Source organism: Fringilla coelebs, assembly GCF_963513975.1.
Source record: "Fringilla coelebs genome assembly, chromosome: 13".
Classification (NCBI taxonomy): domain Eukaryota; kingdom Metazoa; phylum Chordata; class Aves; order Passeriformes; family Fringillidae; genus Fringilla; species Fringilla coelebs.
Window position 1 is genome coordinate 21076572 of NC_140039.1, and position 25631 is coordinate 21102202.

At 52.0% G+C, this 25631-nt stretch overlaps 1 protein-coding gene across 3 annotated transcripts in view; it reads left to right on the top strand.

The window, feature by feature from the left end:
- Positions 1–25318, top strand: part of ITPR1 (inositol 1,4,5-trisphosphate receptor type 1) — a 157515-nt gene extending 132197 nt beyond the window's left edge. For all 3 annotated transcript variants that reach the window (XM_084214761.1, XM_084214762.1, XM_084214763.1), the window contains 9 exons: positions 302–477; positions 1120–1284; positions 2489–2684; positions 3185–3286; positions 5259–5398; positions 6806–6971; positions 7852–8012; positions 19432–19593; positions 23986–25318. In XM_084214761.1, the coding sequence (XP_084070887.1) occupies positions 302–477; positions 1120–1284; positions 2489–2684; positions 3185–3286; positions 5259–5398; positions 6806–6971; positions 7852–8012; positions 19432–19593; positions 23986–24075 (1358 nt within the window). In that variant the 3' untranslated portion in view covers positions 24076–25318. The remainder of the gene's footprint in view (positions 1–301; positions 478–1119; positions 1285–2488; positions 2685–3184; positions 3287–5258; positions 5399–6805; positions 6972–7851; positions 8013–19431; positions 19594–23985) is intronic.
- Positions 25319–25631: the final 313 nt, after the last annotated feature.

Below are 25631 nucleotides of genomic sequence, written 5' to 3' on the forward strand. Positions count from 1 at the left end.
GGCAGTGTCAGGGAGTGTCCTCACCTTCCCAGGCACTGCCTCTGCACAGCAAAAGGGGCTGCCAAGGGCCCTCAGCACTCGGCTGTGAGCACCACAATGGAGATCCTGTAGCTCTTAGCACCTGCATGATGATTTAGTAACGAGTTTGTAATGAACTCCTGCTGCAGGCTCTGGGCTCAGCTTTGCTGCTGTGCCCCCAGGGGTGGCTGAAGGGGTGGGTGATGCCCAGCCAAGGCAGGACACGTGGCAGTGCTCTGGTGGGTTTGGCTGTGCAGCAATGGGTCTGTTCTGCCTCTGCCAGGCACGCTGGAGCCCCACTTGTCTGGCCTGCTGTGGACAGCCATGCTCATCTCCCTGGCCATCGTCATCGCCCTGCCCAAGCCCCACGGCATCCGCGCCCTGATCGCCTCCACCATCCTGCGCCTCATCTTCTCCGTGGGGCTGCAGCCCACCCTGTTCCTGCTGGGAGCCTTCAATGTAAGAGCCCAGGGGGCTTCTCTGGCCTCCTCTTGCCCCTGATGTCAGGGTTCCTTACCTCTGTGGGAAGATGTGGAGCAGAAACAGCCTGGGACGTGGTGGTGGGACCGCTGGGAGGAGTAATTCCCTCCTTGGGCTGCTCCTCGCACAAGGGCTCTGAGCTGTTCATTTAATCCTGGTTCCCCAGGCTGCAGACAGAGCTCTGAGGTTTTGCTCAGTGTAGGAACAGCTCCAGCTTCAGACAGGCATGGGGAGGAGTCTGTGACCTAAAGCACGAGGTTATTCACCCAAAGTGCCTCAGTATTTACGGGGTTGTGTGAGGCTCATGAAATGATGCACTGTGAGTTTGATGGGGGGGAGCTGGGAAGGGGCTCAGCCTGGAGAAAAGGAGCTCAGGGGGAGCATTGTGGCTCTGCACAGCTCCTGCCAGGAGGGGACAGCCAGGGGGAGTCGGGCTGTGGGACAGGAGGAGAGGGAACAGCCTCAGGCTGGGCTGGGGAGGCTCATGTTGGACAGTAGCAGGAATTTCCCCATGGAAAGGTGGTCAGGCATTGCCCAGCAAAGCACCTGGTTACCTCCAGCTTGAATAAAGAGTCTGTTTTCCCTGATACTGTACCTAATTTATGGTTGATCTTTCCTTAGGTTTGTAATAAAATAATTTTCCTGATGAGTTTTGTGGGTAACTGCGGAACCTTCACGCGAGGGTACAAGGCCATGATCATGGATGTGGAGTTCCTCTATCACCTGCTGTACCTGCTGATCTGTGCCCTGGGGCTCTTCGTGCACGAGTTCTTTTACAGCCTCTTGGTGGGTGTTTGCTTGGCCCTCAGAACATCTTCTGCTCTGTTTGTGAAGTCCCATCTTGGGCATATCTGAGAAAATTTCTGCTTTTCTGCTGGGAAACTGTTGAACAGACACTGGGAAGAGCCAGAGACTGGAGGTTTTCTTTGGGAGCAGTTACTGAGGGAGACAGCAGGACTCCTGCCACATCCCTTCTGCTGATGTGTGACTTCTTGCACAGACAGATAGGGAGAGGACATGGGGGGATGGATTTAAACCAAAAGAGGAGAGGTTTAGATGAGATATGAGAGAGAAATTCTTCCTTGGGAGGGTGGGCAGGCTTTGGCACAGGTGCCCAGAGCAGCTGGGGCTGCCCTGGATCCCTGGCAGTGCCCAAGGCCAGGCTGGACACTGGGGCTGGAGCAGCCTGGGACAGTGGGAGGTGTCCCTGCCATGGGGTAGAATGAGAAGGGCTGTGATGCTCTGCTGTGTTATTATCAATAACTGCAACACAGTGTCTGCTTTCTGAGCAGCTGGATGACTCTGGAGTGTCTCCATGGCTGTATCCAGGCTCCAGCCCTCACAGATGGACACAGATCCTGGCACACATTCCCTCTGTCTGGGGTGGGGTTCACCTTGCACAGCACAGTGCTTCTAGAATAACATCAAAGGAGGGGATCTGGTGGTGGTGGTGAAGATGTGAAGAATCCCATTCAGAACAGGCTGTTTTTGTGGCTTTGGTTGGTGTTTGCCACATCCTCTGGTGCCTGAGCTGGTTGTTTGCTGTGTTCATGGAGGTCCAGTTTAACAAATACCTGTCCTGTGGTCCACCAGGATCACAGCCACAACCTGCCTGGGCTCTGCTGTGGATTGTCCCAGACCCAGTGAAAAATGAAGGAAACATCAGCAGAGAAATCTAAATACAGATTTTGGGGAGAAAGTATTGCTTATTTAATGAAATGCTCAATAAATTAAGATTTAAATTAAATAGCAGATTGCAATTTGAAGTGAGCTGTTTGGAGGCTGTGAGGGGGTAGATAATACCATACAAACCAGGCAGCAGTGTGTGCTGGCAGCTTGGTGTGTGTCCAGCACCGAGGCAGGATCCTGCCCGCAGCATGGGCTGCAGGGGAGGGCAGAGCTGCCTCAGTTCCTCCTGCTCCTGGCATGGGCCAGGACACGGTGGCAGCAGTGCTGCTGTGCTCCACGTGCTGCTCTTGGCTGTCCCCAGCTCTTCGACCTGGTGTACCGGGAGGAGACGCTGCTCAACGTCATCAAGAGCGTCACGCGCAACGGGCGCTCCATCATCCTGACGGCTGTGCTGGCCCTCATCCTGGTCTACCTGTTCTCCATCGTGGGCTACCTCTTCTTCAAGGATGACTTCATCCTGGAAGTGGACAAGCTCCCCAACGAGACCCTGCTGCCAGGTCAGTGCCAGCAGCTCCTTCCCCCGGGTTGTGTTGGCTCTTGTTCCCCAGGGCACGGACAGGACAAGGGGAGTGAGCTCCAGGGGTGCCCAGGTGGGACAGCAGCAGGAATTTCTCCATGGAAATGGTGGTCAAGCCTTGGAAGGGGCTGCCCAGGGAGGTTTGGAGTGCCCATCCCTGAAGGGATCTAAGGACGTGGCACTCAGTGCTCTGGGATGGGGACAAGGTGGGGCATCAGCCGCTAAATGAAGAATCTTGGAGGGCTTTTCCAACCTCAGTGAATCTGGGATTCTGTGAAATGAAAAAGCTTTTGTGGTTGAATTTAAAACCATGGAATGTGTAAATCCAGAAGTAACTGTGCCCTTCTAAACTCTAGGGTAAGATACTGCTCTAAATGCCTTGTAATTGCACACTGAGTGTGAGATGGGGAGCCGCAATACCTGAGGAGTCACCTTGCGAGGTGTTGGAGCATCCTTTGATGCAGCATTTTGTGGTTTCAGATCGCACAGAGCCTGGTGAGACCATGACTGGGGAGTTCCTCTACTCAGATGTGTGCAAGGCAGGGAGCAGTGAAAACTGCTCCTCCATCATCCCCTCCGACCGTGAGTACCTCTCTGGGATTCCTAACTCACACCCTGAGTCTGTACTGTCTTTTTACTTAATCACCTTCAATTAAAATAACTTCTTTAGAAAATCCTATGCAATACATTTGAGAACAAAGCTATCACGAGATTAACTTGAAATAGGATTAATTTAGGCCAGCAGCATAAATAACATCTGTTACATGAAGTGACTAAAGCAGAGAAACTTACAGCTAAACCAGACTTCATAAAACACTGCCATACTCTTTAATTTTCTGCATCAATTGCAGAAGGAAGAGATGCAGTTTGCCTCTTTGCAAAGTTTATTATTTTAAAACATGAGGCTATTAAATGTGATCTCAGAGGATAATGCCCTGTGAAATATGGTTTATTAGCAGCATTGTTCTGCCTCAAACTAAGGAAACTCTTTTAATATCATGGCAGGAAGTGCTCCACGGATTAAGTAGACAAGGATAGGTCTGGGGGCTTTGGAGATCAAGAAAGTGAGATATTACCTGGGTATTGAAATATTTCAGTTTTATTTCTAGAAAATGTAATTTCCATGTGGGAGATTTACGGTGCTGGCTGGGAGGGGCAGAGGGAACATCCCAGTTTCTGTCGGAAGGGCAGCTCTTGCACGGCCACCAAAGGTTAACGATGGCCACCAGCCCTGCTCACAGGAGGAGAGGCTCTGCTTGGCTCAGGGGTCCTCTCTGAGACAGTAAAATCCAGCCTTGCTGCAGGAAAAGCTGCTTCTTTCAGCTCCTTCATTCTGGCTGCAGGAAGGAAGGCTCAGGGATGTTTTTGTCTCACCAATAATCAGCATAGTGCCAGGGTCTTGCGCGCTCAGGGATGTTCCTGGTGCCCCAGATTTGGCCAGGGCTCTCGGGTTTTGGTTATTTCAGGGTTGCAGAGGGACTGGGGCCCCTCCAGGGCTGCCTGTGGGAAGGTGGGATCTGCTCAGGAGCGTTTTGGTGAGATGTTTAGTGGGTACAGGGGAGTGTGTGAGGTTAGGGAGTGGATTTTAGCAGCTCTGCGAGTGAAGCAGTGAAGTTGGAGCCTCGAGCTGAGTGAAGAGAAGGTCAGAAGAGGTGTGTTGCTTTTCTGGCAGAATGCTGTTTCCACAAGCAGTGATCTTTTAGCCATTTGAAAGCTCTGAGTGGAAGTTGCCATTTTGAGTGCAGCCCAAAGGCTGTGCAATCTGTCAGGCACCAGGGGAGAGTGGAAGAGGCAACACTTTGTCCTCTGAGCTGTCAAAAAGCTCGGGTTCTGTATAAACAGGCATCTGCTGAGCTGAGCTGTGCATGCGAGCAGGGATGGAAAGAGATTCCACCGAGTCACAGGCAGCAGTTCAGGCAGAAAGAAAACTGGTGGAGGGGAGGGGAGGGGAGGGGAGGGGAGGGCAGGGAGGAGATCTGCTCCCAGGGGGCTCTGGAGAGGGTCCAGGGAAGGCCATGGGATGAGGAGGGGTCTGGAGAATCTCCCTTATGGGCAGAGACTACTTAGGGCCTGTTCAGTCTGAGGAGACTGAGAGGGGATCCCATCAGTCCTTACAATATCCCTAGGGGCTGTCAGAGAAGGCTTTCAGACCCTTCCCAGTGGTTCCCAGTGACAGGACAAGGAGCAGTGGCCATAAACTAAACCAGGTTCTGCCTCAGCATGAGGAAGAGCTTCTTTCCAAGGAGGGGGCAGAGCCCTTCAGCAGCTGCCCAGGGAATCGTGGAGTTTTCCTCTCTGGAGACATCCCAAGCCCACCTGGATGTGTGCTGTGGCACTGCTCCAGGTGACCCTGCTGGGCAGGGGTTGGATGGGTGATCTGCAGAGGTCCCCCCAACCCACACTCCTCTGGGATTATTTGGGGAATGAACTACAGGGATTTGCAGCACAGGCTGGCAGTGTGAAGGGGGGAGAGAGCATACCCAGCAAAGAATGGAGAGGAGGATTTAGAGCTAATCTTGGCTGTGAAACGTGTCTTTGCTTGCTGTGTTCCCAGAGCTGCTCACTGAGGAGATGGAGGAAGAGAACAAGGAGCATACGTGCGAGACACTGCTGATGTGCATTGTTACTGTTCTGAGTCACGGGCTCAGGAGCGGGGGTGGAGTAGGTGATGTGCTCAGGAAACCTTCCAAAGAGGTAAATTACCAGGGCTGGGGGTGGAGGAGTGCTGCTGAGCAGGGCTGGCATCGGCTGTGCTGGGAGAGCACTGCTCCAGACACACAGAGGGACATGCTGCTCTGGGGGGACATGCCTGGGGGTCCCACTGAGCTCCAGCCACTCCTCCCAGGCTTTCCTCCCTTCTGGGATGTGCAGAGTGGGCCCAGAGAGCTGCAGTGGGGCAGCCAGCAGTCTGAGCTGGGAGCTGAGGAGCTGAAGGAAGGAGATGAGCACAGATAGTGAGGGAGGAGTCTGAGGTGGCTCAGGGAAGTGCTGTGGTGGCTGCTGGATGCCAGGGGCACCAGCTTTGGTGGGAGCATCCCTAGGGAGAGCTAATGTGTCAAATGGGAGGGAGGAGAGAACAGGGACCAGGCTGGGCTGGTGGGAGTGTGGGGGAGGAAGGATGATGTGGTTTGGAGCTGTCATCAGAGTGAGGACCAGGCTAAGCAGCAGGAATTTTCCATAAGACCCCTCTGGCTCCCCCTCTGACTGCTGTTTAAGCTTTTGTGTCCATCATTTAGGAAGAAATCCTTCCCTGGCAGGGTGGGCAGCCCTGGCACAGGTGCCCAGAGCAGCTGGGGCTGCCCCTGGATCCCTGGCAGTGCCCAAGGCCAGGCTGGACACTGGGGCTGGAGCAGCCTGGGGCAGTGGGAGGTGTCCCTGCCCTGGCAGGGGTGGCACTGGGTGGGATTTCATGTCCCTTCCCACCCATTCTACCATTCTGTGCTGGTCCTGTGATCTGAGGCTCGGGCTGTCACTCCCAAAGCCACACTGGGGGCAGTGCTTTTTTTGTTTTACCTGACATTTCAAAGTTTTTTTCTAAAACTTTGCCTTCAAAGTTACTTAATTCTTAATAATAAATTTGGCACTTTACTGGCAGGATGATTGTGAAAATGGGGGTTGGATATTTTGGATATTCAGGCCTGCAGTAAATGTGGAATATGCACTGAAAAGTCCAGCTTAATGGCTAATAAATGCAATTAATGATATTAAATTCCAGTTAAAAACTTTATGGTCCACACTAATCCTCTGTTGATACACTGCAGATTAATGTAAGGATGTCATTTGGAAGGGCTTCAGGGAGGGGTGAGAACAAATTTCAGTGTGTGAGAGAAGAGTTTTTTCTCTTGTGAAAGTGAGAGAAGTCCAAAATCTTGGACACAGGAAGAGCAGCTATGCAGAGATCCCACACTGGCAGCTGACTAATTTGGCTTTTCTTTCAGTGATTTTTGCATTTTAGTTTCATTTAATGTTTTGAGTTGTGAGTTCCCCTTGGAGAGCGTCAGCAGTGGAGAATCTCAGGCAAAGGGGTGTGGGGCAGGGTGGTATTAAGGGTGAGATATGTACCTAATTGGGCTGTTAATCATTCCAAAATGTATCTTGCAGGAACCTCTCTTTGCTGCTAGAGTGATCTATGATCTGTTGTTCTTCTTCATGGTCATCATCATTGTCCTGAACCTGATTTTTGGGGTGATCATTGACACCTTTGCTGATTTAAGGAGTGAAAAACAGAAGAAAGAAGAAATTTTAAAAACAACTTGCTTTATTTGTGGTAAGTGTGGAGACACACTTAACAAGAAGGGGTTACTCTGGGTAAGCCAGGGATAGCTGCAGACTCAGAGGAAAAAGCCTTGAATTGCTGGCTGTTCCTCCTTGCATTCCTCAGCCAGTTCATGTTCCTGGGTACCACGTGCACTGCAGCTTGGCAGCAGGAGCAGATGGGGAATGCTCAGGATGCCATTTTTCCTCAAGACTTCAGTTCTTGCTTCCCCTCTGCCTCGAAGAACAGTTTCCTATGGGAACAGGAGGGATTTTTATGAGCAGTCACTTTTTCCAAGCGTGCCTGTGGAAGCTTTTCCCACCAGGAGGTTGGGAGTGGAGGTGCTGTGGTTGACTGACATGGTCCTGCCGTGTTGCATAACACACAGCCTGACGGGATAACCTTTGGAAATTTGCTGCAAAGCAAACGTTGCTTTTGCTATCAGTTTGCCCAAAAATAGGAGATGTGTTATGAAATCCAACTAACTGCTTGCTACAGGGTTGTTGCCTTTTTTAACCAATTTTTTCCTGTTATGTATAATAAATATAAGCAGTACTTGTTACACTTTACTCTCTCTTCCTTCTCTTCCTCCTCTTCTTCTCTTTCTTGTCTGACCTTTTTTCCTCTCCTTTTTTTTTCTCCTTTCTCCCCTTCTTCTTTCTCCTTTCTCCTCTTCTTTCTCCTTTCTCTTCTTCCTCCTTCCCTCTCTCCTTCCCTCCTTCCTTCTCTTCCTGGGTGTTTGTCAGATTTTATCCTGATATCCAGTGTCCATTCCAGAATGACAGTGACTTGCAGGAGTGTAGCAGACTTTAGAAACCTGTTTTGTCCTAGAGCTGAATTTCCTGGTCCCCAGCTGGCAAACACTCAGGGTTCTCCCTGTGTCCTCTCACAGGTTTGGAGAGAGATAAGTTTGACAACAAGACAGTGACCTTTGAAGAGCACATTAAGGAAGAGCACAACATGTGGCACTATTTGTGCTTTATTGTCTTAGTGAAAGTCAAAGATTCCACAGAATACACAGGACCAGAGAGTTACGTGGCAGAAATGATCAAGGTGAGTTTGGAGTTTTGCTTTTATTTTCCCTAGATTGGTCCTAGATGGAATATTGGGTACAGTGCTCTGTATTTAATTTATTTTGTAAATGTACCTGTGACTTCCCAGCCTTCAGAGCCCTCTGTGTGTGTGCTGGAGAAGGTGACATTGAGTGGTGACAGCCAGGTACTCCCCATGGCTTGGATCAGGGGAAGAGAAGCTGCTCTGCCTTGAATTCACATTTAGGGGGAGTCTTTTCAAGCTGGTGGAAGTATCTGAAGCACAACCAACAGGTTATAACCTGTCCTGGTATAAATACCTCCAACTGACTTGTAGGATTTGTTGTCATATGATTTGAGCTTATTATTATGAAAAACTACAATTAATGTCTACTCAATTGGAAGGGCTTTTAATGAGAGAATTAAAAGCCTCATCTCTGCCAAGCTGCAGGTTCAGAGCTCCTGGAATTACATCCGAAGCCCAGTCACTAATTTGTGTCTTCTGGCTGGGGAGCAAAATCTGTTTGATTTATAGAATTTCAGTGTGATTTATTCAGAGCAGAGCACTTTGCTTCCTCCCCTCCCTGCACATCTGCTGGGAGGTTCCAGCTCCCTGGGGTGGCTCTGCCAATCCCCCCGAGCTTCTCTGAGGTCAAACGTGTTATTTTGGGGTCACCAAAGTGTCCGTCCTACTTCTGGAGTTGTACCTCGGTAATGAGGGCTTAGAGCAATCTTGTGAGCAGTCACCTGATGGAGGATTAGCACAGTGAGATAACCAAGTGCATCACTGCTGCTTTCCAGCCTGGCTGATTATTTTGCTCCTTTCCTTTATCCCCCCACAGCACGCATGACTTCAGGGGGAAGCACTGCGCTTCTGAACGGTTTTTGCTTCTAAAAGACAATTTTGTGTTGTGCTTTTGCTTCTAAAAGATGATCCTGTGCTGTGTTTTTGTTGTTGTTAAAACCAGTTTAAAGAAAGTTTCAACTGGCAACCGATTCATTATTTCTGATGAACGGTTTGGATTAGATAAGAACCAAAAATTAGTCACTGAATATGTTTGCATGAAGCACAAAAACTGGAGAACTTTTATGAGAATTCCCATTCATTAAGTGTCAGCAAGGGCTAATTACTGTGTGTGCATGGGAGTAGGGATAAATTATGCATAGGCAGAGTGTCTCATGCAGATGCAATTTTATGTAACCATGTGTTCTAGGTAGAGGTTTGGAGTGTGTCTGGAGTTGGTGGGGTTTGCATTTCATGAGCCAGTTTTAAGTGAAGCTCTGAGAGCAGGTCGCAGTGAGGCTGGTGAATGTGGGGTGTACCTGCAGGAGTGTGGAACAGGCAGGAAATGTGGATTTCACCTCAGTGCTCTGTCACCATGCTGCCCCAGGCTCAGGCTGCTGTGCCCTGACTCTGGAGTCCTCTGCAGTCCATGGATTCCTGAGGAGCCATTTGGCAAAGCTTACTCTGAAAATCAATTTCTTCCCGGTGTCCTTTACCATTAGAACTTCCTTTTCTGCCCTAAAATCTGGGTGTAAAACATGATGAATCTGTTTCTCTACCAGACCTGTTTCTTTACCAGATCTGTCTGCTGTAGGAGCCAGAAGTGGGTTTTTCCCATTTAAGGTGTTTTTAGAGATAATTTGGGTGGGGCCTGGTTCATCTGTTCCTCAAGCTTTCTGTGTTCACAGAATTCCAGATTGGTTTGGGTTGGGAGGGACCTTAAATCCCACCCTGCCATGGCAGGGACACCTCCCACTGTCCCAGGCTGCTCCAGTCTGGCCTTGGGCACCTCCAGGGATGGAGACTCCCCAGCCTCACCCTCTCTGGGCAAAATCCCAGGAATGCAGAGGGACAGACCGAGGAAAGCTTTAAATTAAATTAATTCCATGAGTGCCAAGGCAGAGATTCACTGTGGAGGTGCTGCCTTCTTGTTCATGTGGCAGCCACCAGCCTCTCCTGGGAAGCCTCCTTGGGGCATGGCTGGCTTTTAAAGGGATTTTCCTCCCGTGTTTCAGACTGAAGGTGGCACTGTAACATCTTGGATAGTGACAGAGATGGGGCACGTCCTCCCCGGGCTGTGCGTGGGACCAGCGTTCAGCTGCTGCTTGTACCCATTTTTAGGAGCTGGGGTAGGAAGCATCATGTGCTCCCAGTCCCACTGTGATGGCAGAACACACCTCAGATGTTTCACCTGTGCTCTGACTCCCAACAAAAGGCCTTCAGAATACTCTTAGATTTCTGCCCCTCTGTAAATGAAAGAAAAAAAAATTAAGAAAATACAATTTAGTATTTGTGGTTGTTCTGACACTACAGAACAGTAAAGAAAAAAAATAAAGAATTTAGGACACTTAAATTATATCCACTGACAGTTTGTGAGCTGCTTCCAGTGCTGCTTGTGCAGTGCTCTAAAGATATTTTAAACACTGTGTTATCAAAAGAATCCTGGACAATTTCATTTATGCAGTTAGTGAATATTCAGGCACCTTTAAGAGTGATCCTTGAATTTTGATGCTTTCTTGTCTAAAAATATTGTGTGTAGAAAGGCACTTCTGAGGATTCCCACTGTATTGGGTATGGCAGAGCTGGATCTGGCCCATAGCATTCATCCTGCACCCTTCACGATCCTGGCCCCACATTAAAAGAAATTGTAGCCTTGAAAATCAATTATTAACTACAATTCCTCAGTGAATTTTATATTTCTTCACAGACAGAAGCTCATTAAGTTCAAACACATCACGAGGAAAGAAGTCAACAGGTACACTGGGAAATAGAGTTGAGTTTAGGGCACTGAAGACTGATCAAAAAAATCAAAATCAAAAACACCCAGCAGTGATCTGACCTGAGCAGCCTGGGCTAGTGGGAGGTGTCCCTGCCCAGTGAGATGAGCTTTAAGGTCCCCTCTAACCCAAACCAGTCTGGGATTCTGTAAAATAAAATCTGTTAACTGTTCTGAGAGCGCTGCTGTCACTCTCCCTCCCATAGCCCTGTTCTGGCACCAGTTTGGGGCTGTTGGTGGCTCTGGATCTGGACTGGTTTGGTCGAGTCCCACGCAGGGCCAGGCTGCCCTGGGCTTGTAGCTGCAGGTCCAGGCTGCTGATGGAGGCTGGAATTCCTGCTGCTGTAAACAGGGATAATATTCCCTTTCATCAGCGAGGGGAGCGTGTGCCTGCTGCCACAGATGATGTCAAACTCGGGGTATCTCAGGAATCTGTGCTGGGAATTGCTGGAGATGCTCAGGGAATGGGGCTGCAGGGGTGGGGTGGGGGAAGCTGAGGCTGTGCACACCCCACTGCTGCCCTGAGCCACCCTGCCCTGCTGCCCCTGCCCTGGCAGCCTCGGGTGCCAGGAGATGGCAAATGGATCTCAGCAGCTGGCATGGAGCAGCTGCCCTTGGCAGTGCATCCCCGAGCCACCTCCTCAATATCAATTGAGTGGCACAGACAGTGCTGCGGGTGTGGGGGAACATCTCTCGGTGGCAGAGATGATGTTCAGCTCCTGGTGTTTGTACAGCTCTCCTGGCTGGAGCAGGGATGTGTCTGCTCCATCCTGCAGAGAGAGGGGCTGGCTCCATGCTTGGGCTCATGGGGAAGGATGCTGAGGGTGCCTCCCGTGATTCCCAGGAACAAAGGCCCCGGTTCTGGAGGCTCTGCAGTCACCAGGAAGATCAGGTGATGTCTGAATAACACCCTGTGTGTGGGAGGTGGGGGGATCCACTTATCGCCTTGGCCAGACATTGACATCCACACCCAGATGACTCATGTGAACTCCGTGCAACTCCCTGCAGATTAGTTCATTTAAATGTCTTATCTTCCCATCCTGGCTTGAGAATTCCTCCTGGAGTTCTGGCCTTTGCCTGCAGTTGCTGTGGCAGCCTGGGCAGCACAGCAGCCCTGCCAGCTCAGCTGTCACCGGGGCCTTGGCAGGGCTCTGCCACAGCCAGCTGTGTGCAGGCATTTAGAATATGTAAAATCTCTCACTCTGCAGCTCGGTAAGGAGAAAACCACACAGGCACCCGGGGTTTGTGTGCATTCCTAGGCTGTCTGCAGGCAGCTGCATGGGCTGTCACAGCACAGACACATATTTGCATGCCCGACTCCTGCATCCCCTGCTCTGCCCCTCGAGCAGTGGGCTGTCAGGGGTTGTGCATGCAGATGTGCTCATTAAAAAATAAAGGCTGCTTTGGAAAAGTTGTGAGCATGGATCTTCCTGACTAGCTCCTGCAGTTCCCCTTTGTTTTTAATCCAAGCAGGATCTGTGTCATTAGCCTTTATTGCAGAAATGAGGCAGAGGTGTCACGATTGCCCAAGCTCCGTGTCCGGATCGAGGGCACTGAGTTCCAAATCTGGATCGTGTTGTCATTGAACAGGAGCCATTTACAAATAGGAGTGATGGCACAGGTAGCCTTAAAGGAATTTGGAATAGGAATGAAGGCTACAGATTTCCCTTTGTACCTTAGCTAACCTCTGTGTACAAACCTGGGGATTTAAGTATATATTGGGCTTTTTTCCTTGGTGTCCTGAGCTGTGTCCTGTAAAGGAAAATGTTTCTGATTCTGGGTTTGAGTGACTGCTGCCAAGGCACAGCCTCCTGGTAAGCAAAGACGAGATTCCATCAGTGTCAGGCTTTTAAACTGCCTCCTTTCAGAAGTGCCAGTGTGACTTGAAGCCTTTCCCCTGGAGTTTTCCAGCAGGGACAGTCACTGTGCTCTGAAACCCAGCAGGAAGGTGGCATTCAGCAGTGGCGATGGCTTTGAGGAGTGGCCGTGTCCAGGCTCTCCACGAAACCCAGTTCAGCTGGAGATGGCCAAGACTGGCTTTGCACTGCAGCAGCCCAGGAATGACTAGGGCACACCAGGATACTTCCAGCCCAAAGCATTCCAAAAGGCCCTTAATGATTCCAGACTGGTGAAAGACATATGGACATGAAATTACAGTCTGAGAAAGTGTTGGAAACGTAGTTATGTTCATCTGTCATATGTGCCTGGAAATCCTGTACTTCAGGCAGAGTCAAATAGGAGAGATTTGTCATATCAATATTGAGCAAACCAGCTGCAGACACAGGAGTGAGCAGCCTGTGCAAATGACTCGGTTACAGATGAGGAAATTGGGGTTTTGGGGCTACCAGTCACCGTGGTACTGGTGCAAGCTGGGAGAGAGGAGGAGGAAGACCAAGGAGGTCAGGATGTGACCTGGAGCTGACAGTGCTTTGTTTGGGGGTGACTTCCCAACAAGCTGTATCTTGAGATAGCTGGTCAGAGTTAGCCAATATAATTACAGGGTTAATCAAGAAATCATGGCAGAGGCTTGGAAGAGCCCAGAGTGTTTGGCAGCAGGCCCTGGGCTGCTGGAAACACTGTGTCATAGGCACGGGCTGAGCTTTGTGCTCCTGTAGGGAGGAACTTGTTCCACCCCTGGTGCAAACCCGGAGCTGCGCTGGGAGAAAGGAAAGGTCAGCCTCATCTTCCCCAGCTCTGGCACAGGGTGCCCAGAGCAGCTGTGGCTTCCCCATCCCTGGAAGTGTCCAAGGCCAGGTTGGACAGTGCTTGGAGCCGCCTGGGACAGTGGAAGGTGTCCCTGCACATGGCAGGTGGTGGAACAAGAGGAGCTTTAAGATCCCTTCCAACCCAGTGCTTGATTTCCCCGGATAAACCACCTGGTATCCATGCTGGGAATCTCAGCTTGGCATCCCAGCTGACCAGGCAAAGGTTTCCCTTGGGCTGAGCGTGTGTATGAGCAAGGCCTGGGTGGATGAAAGCAGAAGGAAAGGCTTGGGGCAGTTCTGGGGAATGGATGTTTGCATAACGTGCTGGGTTTGGGTGGATCCCAGACAGCTGCCAGGGTGGGTGCCTGTCCTGCTCCTGGAGCAGCGCCAGCGAGAGGGGGAAGGCTCCTGCCTGGAAACCGTGGGGTGAGCACTGGGAACACAAACCAGCCCTGGGAACACCAGCCCTGGGACCAGAAAGCCCCTGGGGCTGAGTGTGCCCGAGGTGGCCCCGGGCTGGGGCGAGGCCGGCCCTGAGTCATCCCCTGACCCTTGTGCAAGAGGATGTGGGTGACTGCAGCCACTGCCACCAGCTGTGCAGCTCAGCCTCTGTTGGGAATTGCTTGTCCTGCCCAGCTGTGGGGGCGTAGCGTGCCCTACTTCAGTGGGATCAAACAGCCCAACAGGAGGAGGCTGCGGTGGAGAGGGGGCCTTGTCCTGTCCCCCGCGGCCCCTCGGGCTGGGTGTGCTCAGCTGGGCTCCAGGGAGTCACCCAGAGCAGGGCTGTCTCAGGGGCAGGGCCACGGTCATCCTCCACCTTTGGGAATGGTGTCTGTGTTCCGTGCTCCCGCTCTGCGCCAGCCCAAGTGCCACGTGGGTATTTAACAGAGAAAAGGAGGTTATTGCGCCCTAAACCTTGTCTTGTCAGCCTCCTGTGGGACAACACGGGCCATGTGAGGAGTTGAGAATGTCCTGAGTGTGGAGGGGGGAGACACCACCGTGCTGGTTTTTATGGAGGGGGGAAGTGCAGCTCGGTGTGGAAGAAGTGATGGTGAGGCCTTTGCAGCAGAGAGAAAACCTGATGTGGGGATTTTTCCAGGAAGCTCAAGAAAGACCCAAGAGGAGTCCCATCTCACCACAAACAAACAGATGCATTTTCAGAGTGCTTCACAGAGCTCTTTTGTAGCTGTGTGGGTCTGATTTTTAACTTCCCATGACAGAAACTGAAATTTGCTGCTGCTGCCTTTCCCTGCTTGTGTTCAAGAAACAACTGGACGTGGCACTCAGTGCTCTGGGCTGGGTGACAAGGTGGGGATGGGGCACAGCTTGGACTTGGTGATCTTGGAGGTTTTCCCCAAACACAATAATTCTGTGATTCTGTAAATGATGCTGCTGGGCAGCCCTTTGGTGGCAGCTGTGGGGGATTATTTCAGAGAGGGTTGAATTAGCCCTTCAGCACCCTGCAACTCTGAGGCACAGGGTACACGGGGACCCTGCAGAGGCGTGGTGAGTCCTTGGGGTGAGCAGAGCACCACTCCCTGCCATGAGCTGCCATCCCTTGCCCAGGAGGAGCAGGGCTCTTGTCTCTCCTGGCACAGCCCATGCTGAGGTCACCTCTCAGCCTTTCTCAGAAGCAGCTCTTCGGCAGAAGCCGGGAGGAGCCGGCGCTTCTCAGAATGAATGGCAGCACGCAGCAGCGCTTCCTCTGCCTTCCCAGGGCCATGGCAGCACCCCCAGCCCTGTGTGACACTCGCTGCTGCCTTACAACAGGGACTTTTCCAACTTTACCTAGAAAAGAGCTGAACCCGAAACGCAGCCTTGTGGTCAGCCAGCTTCCGGCAGCGGCTGCGCTGGCTCCGGCTGCTGCAGCGCCGGGGCTGGGCCTGTGCTGGGAACGGGGAGCTGAGGGCACCCCGGGATCCTGGGAACGGGCAGCTGATAGTACCCCAGGATCCTGGGAATGGGGAGCCGAGGGCACCCCGGGATCCTGGGAATGGGGAGCTGATAGTACCCCGGGATCCTGGGAATGGGGAGCCGAGGGCACCCCGGGATCCTGGGAATGGGGAGCTGAGGGCACCCCGGGATCCTGGGAATGGGGAGCTGAGGGCACCCCGGGATCCTGGGAATGGGGAGCTGAGGGCACCCCGGGATCCTGGGAATGGGGAGCTGAGGGCACCCCGGGATCCTGGGAACGGGGAGCTGAGGGCACCCCAGGATCCTGGGAATGGGGAATTGAGGGTACCCCGGGATCCTGGGAATGGGGAATTGAGGGTACCCCGGGATCCTGGGAACGGGGAGCTGAGGGCACCCCGGGATCCTGGGAACGGGGAGCTGAGGGCACCCCGGGATCCTGGGAACGGGGAGCTGAGGGCACCCCGGGATCCTGGGAACGGGGAGCTGATAGTACCCCGGGATCCTGGGAATGGGGAGCTGATAGTACCCCGGGATCCTGGGAATGGGGAGCTGATGTAGTGAGGGCACCCCGGGATCCTGGGAACGGGGAGCTGATAGTACCCCAGGATCCTGGGAACTGGGGAGCTGATAGTACCCCGGGATCCTGGGAATGGGGAGCTGATAGTACCCCGGGATCCTGGGAATGGGGAGCTGATAGTACCCCGGGATCCTGGGAATGGGGAGCTGATAGTACCCCGGGATCCTGGGAATGGGGAGCCGAGGGCACCCCGGGATCCTGGGAACGGGGAATTGAGGGTACCCCAGGATCCTGGGAAGAGGGAGCTGATAGCACCCCAGGATCCCAGGGCAGAGGAGCAGAGGGCATCATCGGTCTGTGGGTGCCAGCAGCTGCACAGGAGCTCGGGCAGCCTCCCCTCTCCAGGCTCACTCAGTGCCTCTGAAACACCTCCAAAGCCCCAAGATGGACATGAGGCCGTACCTTTAAAGGCACCCCAGGGCTGAGCTTAAGTTCAGCAGAAACTGGATCATGGAGATATAAATCTTTTATTGACCCCTGAGTGGCAGTGCTGGGAGCCAGGCTGGCCCAGCAGGATCACCATCCCCTGACCTTTCAGCATTCCTGCTCTGTTCCGTTGGTGCTGGCTCTGCTTAAATATTTATTTATTTGAAAGCAAACACCCCCACACTCCCAGCAGGGACAGGACAGGCTGTGTGTCAGCAGCCTGGTCACATCCAGCTCCTCTCTGCGGCGCTGGGGGAGGCTGAAGAACAGGCTCAAGGATTCCAGGGAAATCCAGCATGAGGAGTGTGTGCAGAAGGCAGAGCTGTGTCCTGCCCTGCTAGCAGCTTCCTTCTGTCCTCTCTGGAGAGTGCCAGCCCCAGCCTGGGCCAGGCAGCATTGCCTGCACTACCTGCATCCTGGGGATTTATCTGCACCTCTCTCCCTGTGCTTTCCCAGCCTGTTTGGCTGGACACCCCCTGGTTTCTTGCCGGGGGGCAGTTGGACATGTCCAGATCAATGCTGGGTTTGAGTGGTGCTCACCAGCTGTGGGAGTGGGAGGCAGATCAGAACAGCCCAGTCGGGGTGGGCAGGGCATGTCCAGGTCCTTCCCTGAGGCTGTCCCTGCACAGGGAATTTCCAGGTGCCCCTTAACCCTTTCCAGGTGGGTCAGTGCCACAGGGCACTGCCAGTTGCAGCTGAACTGTGAGCCCTGGCCCCCAGCTCAGACAGACACCCACAGGGCTGTGTCTCCTTGTCCTCAGCCTCCTCCTGCCTCAGCCTCTGGAGTTCACGTGAAGCGTGGCTGGGTTTCCATCTTTCAACCCTGACATGAGAACTAGAGGTGCTTTGTTGGTTTTGTTCAAATCAAAGCCAAGATTTACTGACTTTGAGGGCTGGGACTTTCAGAAACCCAGCGAGTTTGGGAGCTCTGAGCAGGCTGCAGAAGCTGTGGGTGCTGTTTGATTTCACCTTCCGGGCCTGGAAGGATCAAGTCACAGCCTCTGCAGCAGCTGCAGCGCTGGCTTAAATTGCAGAGTAATGTTGGAAAGTGCTTGGGGTATTTGTTATGAAACACTGCAGGTAGGGAAAGTTGGTGCTTCCCTCACCCCTTTCATCCTTCTCAAGAATGGGGCCTGGGAATGCTCTGGGGATGGCCTTAGAAATGTTTTTGGGAACAAGGAAAATATTTCTGGAGCAAAAAAGGGGTAGGCAGGAGCTTCAGGGCTCCTGTGTCTGCTTAGAAACCTCAGGACATGGGCCTGAAGGTCCAGGCAATCCTGCAAATATAAATTGCATTTTAGTGCCATTTTCCTTGTCCTCTGCCCTTGTTTCTTTCTTGGAGGAACAGGGGGAGGTGCAGTTGGTGTCGTTGGTTTTCCCTGGGTGGGAGATGCTGGACCTGAGCACAAATGTTGAGCTGCCCCCTTCTCCCTAATGAGGCTTTCACTACAGCTGGAAGAACACAGTGCAGTGCTGCCTGTTCCCACTATTAAACCTTAATTGAGGGACTGGCGTTCCCTAAAGTCCAAAATATTTTGGCACTTGTCTTGGTAAAGGCATATTTTTTTGGTACATAGATATTTTTTTTTCCCTTTTATTAGCAGAAACCATCTGCCCTGTAAACAGAGATCAGGAGCAAACAGCCTTCCTGGCAGCTCTGCATCACGTGGGAATGCTGTGGTGCCTGCATGGGAACGGGCCTGCTTTCTGCTTTCTGCCTTCTCATCCTGGCAAAAGGAAACTCCAGGCACATCAGAAGCAGCTAATTTAAGCTGATGAGTCTTGGCATCACATCTGAATTGCAGAGAGGATGTGACTGAAGCTCTCTGTAGAGGTGCACAGCCCTGATTAAGCAGGATGGATGCTCCTGGGAATGAGGGGGAGCATGGAGGGAAGGGGTTTGAGCTGGAGATTCAGGCAGGGAATGACAAAAAGCCAGGAGTTTGCAGTGCTGCAAAAATGAGCTGGGAGCCCAGAGAAGAGCCTGGCCAGCCAGTGGGGGGTGAGCTTTGGTCACTGTTAATCAGCAGTGTTGATTGGTTTTTGATTATCAGCGTCCCTTGGTGTTAATGCAGTCACCCTTCAGCGTGCCTGGTGTGGTCAAAGCTCCCCAGCTGTGTCACCTGTGAGAGCACACACACCTTATCTCAGCCAGCCCGAGTTCAGCTTCCATTTCAGAGCATATCTCCAGCGTGGGAGGAGAACCAGACTGGATGGGAAACCAGTGTGATGTTGAAGTGTAAGGTGTCAGGACGTGGGGTGCACCCCTCCTCCTCTTTTGTGGCTTTCTGTTCCGCTCCTGCCTTTATTTTTAACATCTCTGGCGAGTACATGAGCGCCTGTGTGACTCTGTACAGGCTCCTCAGACTGAGTGTGTGTCCAGTGACATCCCTGTGTCCAGTGACATTCCTGACTGCGACTTAAACATGGACTATGAGAGACTTTGTATGGCTGAGGAAAAACTCTACAGGCAGCACATTGTAATGTATCTGTCCTTCATTGTAGCCTGAACCAAACAGTCAAAATAGGATTTTCTTTTCAATTAAAAAGGAAGTATTTCAGCTATGGAAGAATTTCCAGAACTTGGTTTCTTTTATCAGAGAGCACAGCCAAGCTTTGCTTGACCAAAAAAGCAGAAAATCTTCCTCAAACACAAATTAAAAGATTGTAAGATGGCAGCAGATTTCTTGCACTGGGAAGTGCTTGTCCAGACGTGAAATCTGGGCTGGTTTAATGTCCAGTGGTTGTGCATTTATGCTGAGGTATATGTGAGGGACCAAGGGCTGGGGGCAGTGAGTAGCTGGGGAGGAAACCCGAATTGAGCAGCCCCAATTCCCAGCAGTGCCCCGTGCCTCGGGCTGGCACTTTGCAAACTTTCCAGTGAGATGCAAATGCAGATAACTGCAGATAACTACAGATAAGCACAGAGCTGCTGCATCTGAGGAATATCCTGTGGCTGTAGAGCTCTGTCTGTGCTGTGTGCTGGGGGCAGGTTTTCAGGTGGCAAATGCTGATTGTGCCCTGCTGTGTGATCCTCAGGAGAGAAACCTGGACTGGTTCCCCCGGATGAGGGCCATGTCACTGGTCAGCAGCGACTCGGAGGGAGAGCAGAACGAGCTGAGGAACCTGCAGGAGAAGTTGGAGTCCACCATGAAGCTCGTGACCAACCTCTCTGGGCAGCTCTCAGAGCTCAAGGATCAGGTAAGGAGCGGGCACACACCGCGATGGGCAGCACAGGCTCCTGCCAGCCCCTCCTGCACCTGGGGTTCTGCAGCTCCACGGCTTCTCCAGACCCCAGGGAGAGCTTCCCCAGAGTGACTGGTGGGTAGGAAAGCAGTGACAAACCAGATGTCCCTCCAGAGCCCCATGCTCCAGCTGACCTGCCTGGTGCTGGCCCAGTAGGTGAGTTCCAGAGTGGCCACATCAGAGCGAGAAAAGTTGTCTTAAAAAAGTCACCAGAGTTAACTTGAATCAGTCCTGGCTGGGGCAGGGAGCCTGCGGGTGTTGTTGTTGTTGTTGTTTGGGGTTTTAACCCCAAGAGCTGAGCACGATCCTGTCAGCCAGAGGGTGTGACACTGACACCAGGGCTGTGTCACCCCGTGCACCTCAAAACCCACCGAGAAACTGGAGAAGCACTCGAGTGGTTACTGGTGGTGCTGGTCCCTGTGTGCTGTGGCTGTGCTGCTGTGCAGATGTGATTTCGCTGCTGCCACCCTCAGCCTGCAGCTCTCACATCCCAGGAGGGTTTGCACTGCACCACACGCTGCTGCTGCTGCTGCTGCTGCGAACCAGCGAGTGCTCCACAGACCTCACAGGGTTTTTCTGGTGCAGCAGCTTCTCTGCAGCAAGAGCTGGGTGGTTTCTGCCTTGGCTGGGCTGGAGGTTGTCGTGGAGCTGGTGCCTAGCCCAGCCCCAGCGATGGCTTTGTGAAAGACAGAGGCAGCAGGGCCTCAGCTGGTGCTGTCCCCGGGGATTCCAGCCTAACTGGAGGGAGCAGGGAAGGCACTGCTGCCTGTGCTGGCAGGAGCTGTTTGTGATGGCTGTTATCTCTGTGCATTAATAACCTGAGCCAGATGGTTCAATTAGTGAATTGATGTAGGTATTGGCACTGGCTAAGATTAATTGCTGACTTGCACCTGGGTGGTGCATGGAGCTGCCCAGGGCAGGAGTGGCCCAGCAGCTCTGGGTCAGTTCCTCTCCCAGCACCAGTGCCATCCCTGCTGCCCAGCTCTGCTGGGCTGGCTGGGTGTCTCCATGAACCACTCCTCTGTCAGGAGCCCTGGCAGCACTGCCTGAGATCAGCTCCTGCCTTCTGATCACGCTGTGCACTGGGGCTGCAGCTGGGCCCTGTCCCGAGCACCCTGTGGAGGCAAGGAAGGGATTAATGTGGGGGACTGGGAGCTGACAGCCTCGCTGCCCCGGGCTGTAATTAGTTCTCAGGCATGGTGCCACAGAGCCCCTTGCTCCAGTTGGTCTGAGGATGGAGGGCAGAGGCAGTTGCTCTTTTGTCTGGGCTTTAATTCTTGCCGGGCAGTGGTTTGGCAGTTTTGCCTGGAAACAATTACCCTGCCCCGTGTGTCCTGTGTCTCTGCTGAAGGCTCTCTCTCCAAGTGCTCTGCAGGCACAGGAGCCTCCCCACGGCCACAGCCTCACGACACATTTCTTCTTTCTGACGCTCGCAGCCCTCTTGGCTGACCAAGCACTACAGCCTCTCCTTGCTCTTTATGAAAATTAGAATGAAGGGTTTAGCTTTTAGAGAGCTATTTGACTGTAAAAGCAAGAGAGGAAACCAGCTTCATTAGTGTGGTGATAGCTTTTAGGAATTCCCCCAAGTACCATTATTGAGAGCCCTGCTGAAGATGCAGGATGCTCCAATTATGTGACAAAGCCAGTATATCCCTCCTCCTGATCAGGAACTGTCTCCAGGAAAGGAACTAACTCAGGGAATTTTTATTTGTATTTATTTTCTTGTAATTAAATAAAGGGAAAACCTCTCATTCATTTGCTCTTCAAGCTTGTTAGGTTTCTGGAGACTCTAATTATTAGAAGCCGAGTTCCAGCCCGCCTGCTTCCCCAAAGTGCACCAAGAGCCATTAAAATCCTGATCACTTTAATTCTGTGTGAAAAGATTACACCATAATTGTCTGCAGCAGCAGGGGATTAGATGTAATCACCCAGAAATCCTTCCCAGAGTTGGAGCATGGCTCCTGGGGCCGGGCCCTGGCTGGGGACAGCCCCCCTGGGCCCCAGGTGTGCCTCAGGGTGACAGGGTGCAGGCAGGTGCCGTGTCCAGTGGGGATCCTGCTCCTGCCCCAGCTGGTGCCCCGTTCCTGGAGGTGACTCCAGCTCACCACAACCTCTGGAGCCAGGCTGCCTCTGTCAGGCCCAGGCATTATCTGGGAGCCCAGCCTGGCTCAGCTGAACCCCGGCCCCCTGAGCAGTGTTTGGGTCCTGTCAGCACAATTCCAGGGCCTGGCAGCTCCCTGGGGATTTGCTGTGCCTGGCTTTTATGGCCTGTTTGCCTAGGTGTGCTGTCACTGGAAAGCTTTTGCAGGAGATTCACTCTCCAGTAAATGTGATGGCAGTAAGTTGCTCCCTCCTGCAGCCCTGTGCCCTCCACACAGCATTAAGCATAGTACAGTGTTAATAATGTTCTGCATTGACACTAAAATTGCATTTCTCCCTCTTATTTATGGTTAGTTGCTTTATTCTTCCCTTTTTTTAAAGCCACATCTTCTACAAACACCTGCACCAGGATGTCCCATCCCTTTTCTACTCAGCCTGAAACATCTCCTACAGTCCCTTTTCTTTATTCCTCTTTCTTTCCATTTTTATTCCATGAGTCCTTTGAATCAGTTTATTGGCAGTGTGAAATTGTGACTCTCAGTTTGCTCAGTGAAGATAATTAATGTAAAGAGGCATTTTTAAGCCAAGTCCTTGTGGCCTCTCTGCATTTCCACTTGTACGTTATCTTAGCAACAGTTTAACATTGGGGTTCAGCAGGGAGTGGGTTGTGTGTGTGCTCAGGGAGCTCTGCGAAGAGCCCTCTCCTCCTGCTCCCATTCCCTGTGGAGCATTAGAAGCTTTTTTGTGGAGAGAATTCCAGGAGGTGTGCCCTGGCCTCAGGAGGCTGCACTCAGCCCTGGGGAAAGGGAAAACAGCAGCTCTGCCTCCCCTTGGGCCAGGCAGTGAGCAAGATGCTGGGCTGCGGTCACGGTTAATTATGGTTTCAAGAGGAATGATGGTGTTTCACCCTTTTCCTGGTGGTTAAGGGAGTGCCACTGGGCACACGGTGAGCTGTGGGGTGTGCAGCAGAGGAGCCTTGCAGAGGCTGTCCAGTGCTGCCCATCTGGAGCAATCCCATTCCCCACAGAGAGCTCCAGACCTGAGGTCAGCCGCTGGCTGGTCACCGGATACCCTGCCCCAGCTGGGAAGCTCCATCAGCACTGAAAATGGGCTTTTAAACAGACACATTCAAGTGGTTTATGGGTGACCATGGTGGTGGGGCTGGGTTGACTGTTGGATTTGATCTTGGAGGTCTTTTCCAACTTTACCAACTCTGTGATCCCAAGTGTGTTACAAATGAACCAAACATGTACACACCACCTCCCTTCTCTGGGGTTGCTGCCACAGGCAGTGACATTGGCTGGCATTTGTCATTCAACAGCAAAAACTGGAGAAGTTAAATGGTGGCTGTAGCTGGAAGGAGCAGCAGAAACAGGATGTTTCTGCCATGGTGTGCTGAGCCCTGAGGGTATGGGGGCTTTTGGGGGAGCCCAGGTGCCCTCAGTGGGGCAGGTGTGGGACTGTCCTGGCGTTCCCTGTGAGCTATCCCATGTTATGGCTCCTCTGCAACCACAGCATGGCAGGAGCTGTGGGATCCAGCTGTGGGATCCAGCTGTTCACTCCTGAGACCCTGCCCAGCCAGAGCCGTTCCTTACATGGCTTATATAACTTGTCAGAAACCTCCTGAAGTTTTAAAAAGCAGAGTGGAGCCATTGGAGTGTGGCCATTTCTCAATATCAGTAATACCAGCGATCCATTTCCCGTTCACGGTTCACCGATCGGGCGATCCTTATTTAATGAGCAGGAAGCAGATGGGGAACGCCGAAGTTTGGGGTGTGTGGCAGTGAGGTGGTTAAGTCCTGCCTTGGCAGATGGAGAGGGCTGCTGGCTCACTCGGGATGAGAGCAGGGAGTGCTCAGTGTTTTCCAGCAAAGGCAAGGGTATTCCCAGCCTGCTGCAGGGCTCGCCCCTTTTTCCGCCCTCTCTGCTGGACGGGTTACAGAGAATTCCTGACAGGGGAGGTTTCTGCAGGCTGCTCCCCGCTCCGATTGCCACTGTCAGCTGGGCTCTGCCGGGCTGTCCCTGCCACTGTCTGGGCTCTGCCAGTGTGCCAGGCTGTCCCCGGCACGGCAGTGTCTGGGCACACAGACACTCGTGGCCGTGCTGGGGCTGGAGTCAGCCCAGCCCCAGGAGCAGGCGCTGGCTGTAGCCAGGGCTCCGCAGCAAACGCCAAGCACAACAGGCCCTGGGGCGAGCTGACGCACAGGAAGCGCCGGGGCCTAATGAGCAAACTTGTTAATTTTCCAGATGACAGAGCAGAGGAAGCAGAAGCAGCGCATCGGTCTCCTTGGACACCCCCCGCCCATGAATGTGAACCTGCAGCAGCAACCAGCCTGAGCTGGGAGGGTCACCCCGAACACCCCCAGCCCGGAGGCTGCTCCCTGAACCTTCTGTGCATCCTGTAAATACCCTGGTTTTATACTTAGATGTATATGACTGCTACTCTTATCAAGCTGGGGGCGCGTGGATTGTGATTAGAACTGTTGGCACGGGACAGAGGTTAAACTTGGTGCCAAAACTATCAAAATTGCCTTTTCCTTGGAAGGACTTAAGAGAGCACCTGAATTGCACTTGAAAAGATTATTTGACTATGTGACATGTATTTTGTATTTAAAAAAAAAAGAATAGAATAGCTAGTATTTATGTTTTTATACAATTGTGCAATATGAATTATGCAATCACAATATATTTGGAACTCCTGAATGTCCTAAGGGAGTGCACATCTTTGGATCTGGTGTGTTAGTACAATGTAATAAATGGTATAAAATTACAGGTGTAAATGAGGCTGCTGCAAAATTGTGTAACTGGTGATTTTTTTCATACCCTTGGACATTTTTGTACCATGTGTGTAAATATCTTGCAATGCCATATTTGTTGCCTCTTCCTCCCAGGAATGATGCTGGGACTTTGTGAGCTGTTCAATTGGTATAGATTAAAGCAAAACATTATTTTGAAGCTTCCGAGTGAGGAAAGCAGGAGGTATTTTTCAAGAGATTTCTTTAGAGTACTGAAGCTAGAAGAGCTCAGACACCGGGTTTTTTAAATGCTAAGATTTCTTAAAGGGAACTTTTTATGCAAAATGAAGTTTGGAATGAGGATGCGCTGCTGGCGAGTCGGTGCAGTCTCCCAGGACCGAGCCGAGGCTGTCCAGGCTTTGCATTCTCAGTGGGTAGGATCCTCTCCTTCTATTTTTTCATTAGAGACCTACGTGCCTGCTAAAGCTTTAGCAAACAGGCACTGCACCGACTGAAATGTGTCCTGTAGCTGAGCACTGATGTGTGTAATGCTTGTGTGAGAGCCACTGGTTTGAGGCTGCTCTGTCCCACCCCTTCCTCTCCCTGCCCCCTTTCATTTGGTCACTTTCTTTGGTTTCTGATTTTCCAGAGTGTGAAAGGAAACTTGTTGGGTTGTTGTTTGGTTGGTTTTTTTCCTCCAATCCGCTGCATAGTTTTATACATGGACCTCATTTTACAGAAGCTGACTTCTCTGCAATACTGTCTACAAAAGAAAAAAAAAAAAGAAAAAAAGCTACAGAAAGAGCTATGAAAATTTGTAAATGCATAAATATAGGTATTTAAATAAATGATGCAAAATACTCTATGGTCAGAGGCTGCTGGTGGTTTGTGTCCCCTCCATGGTGGTGTGTGGCAGTTCTGTCACGCACAGAGGTGTCCTGGGATGCGGTGTCACAGGGGTCTGGCAGGTAAGGATGGGGCTTTTCCCAGTGCCCACAGGGCCAGAGGTTGATTTTTTTTTTAACCAGAGCATGTTCCTCCTCCAGCAGTGAGACGCACTGGTACCCAGGGACCTTCACCTGCGGTCACTCCGGGCTGGGATACTTCACACTCTCCCCATGGATAGTTTAGGTTTGTGGCTGTCATTGGAGCACGTGA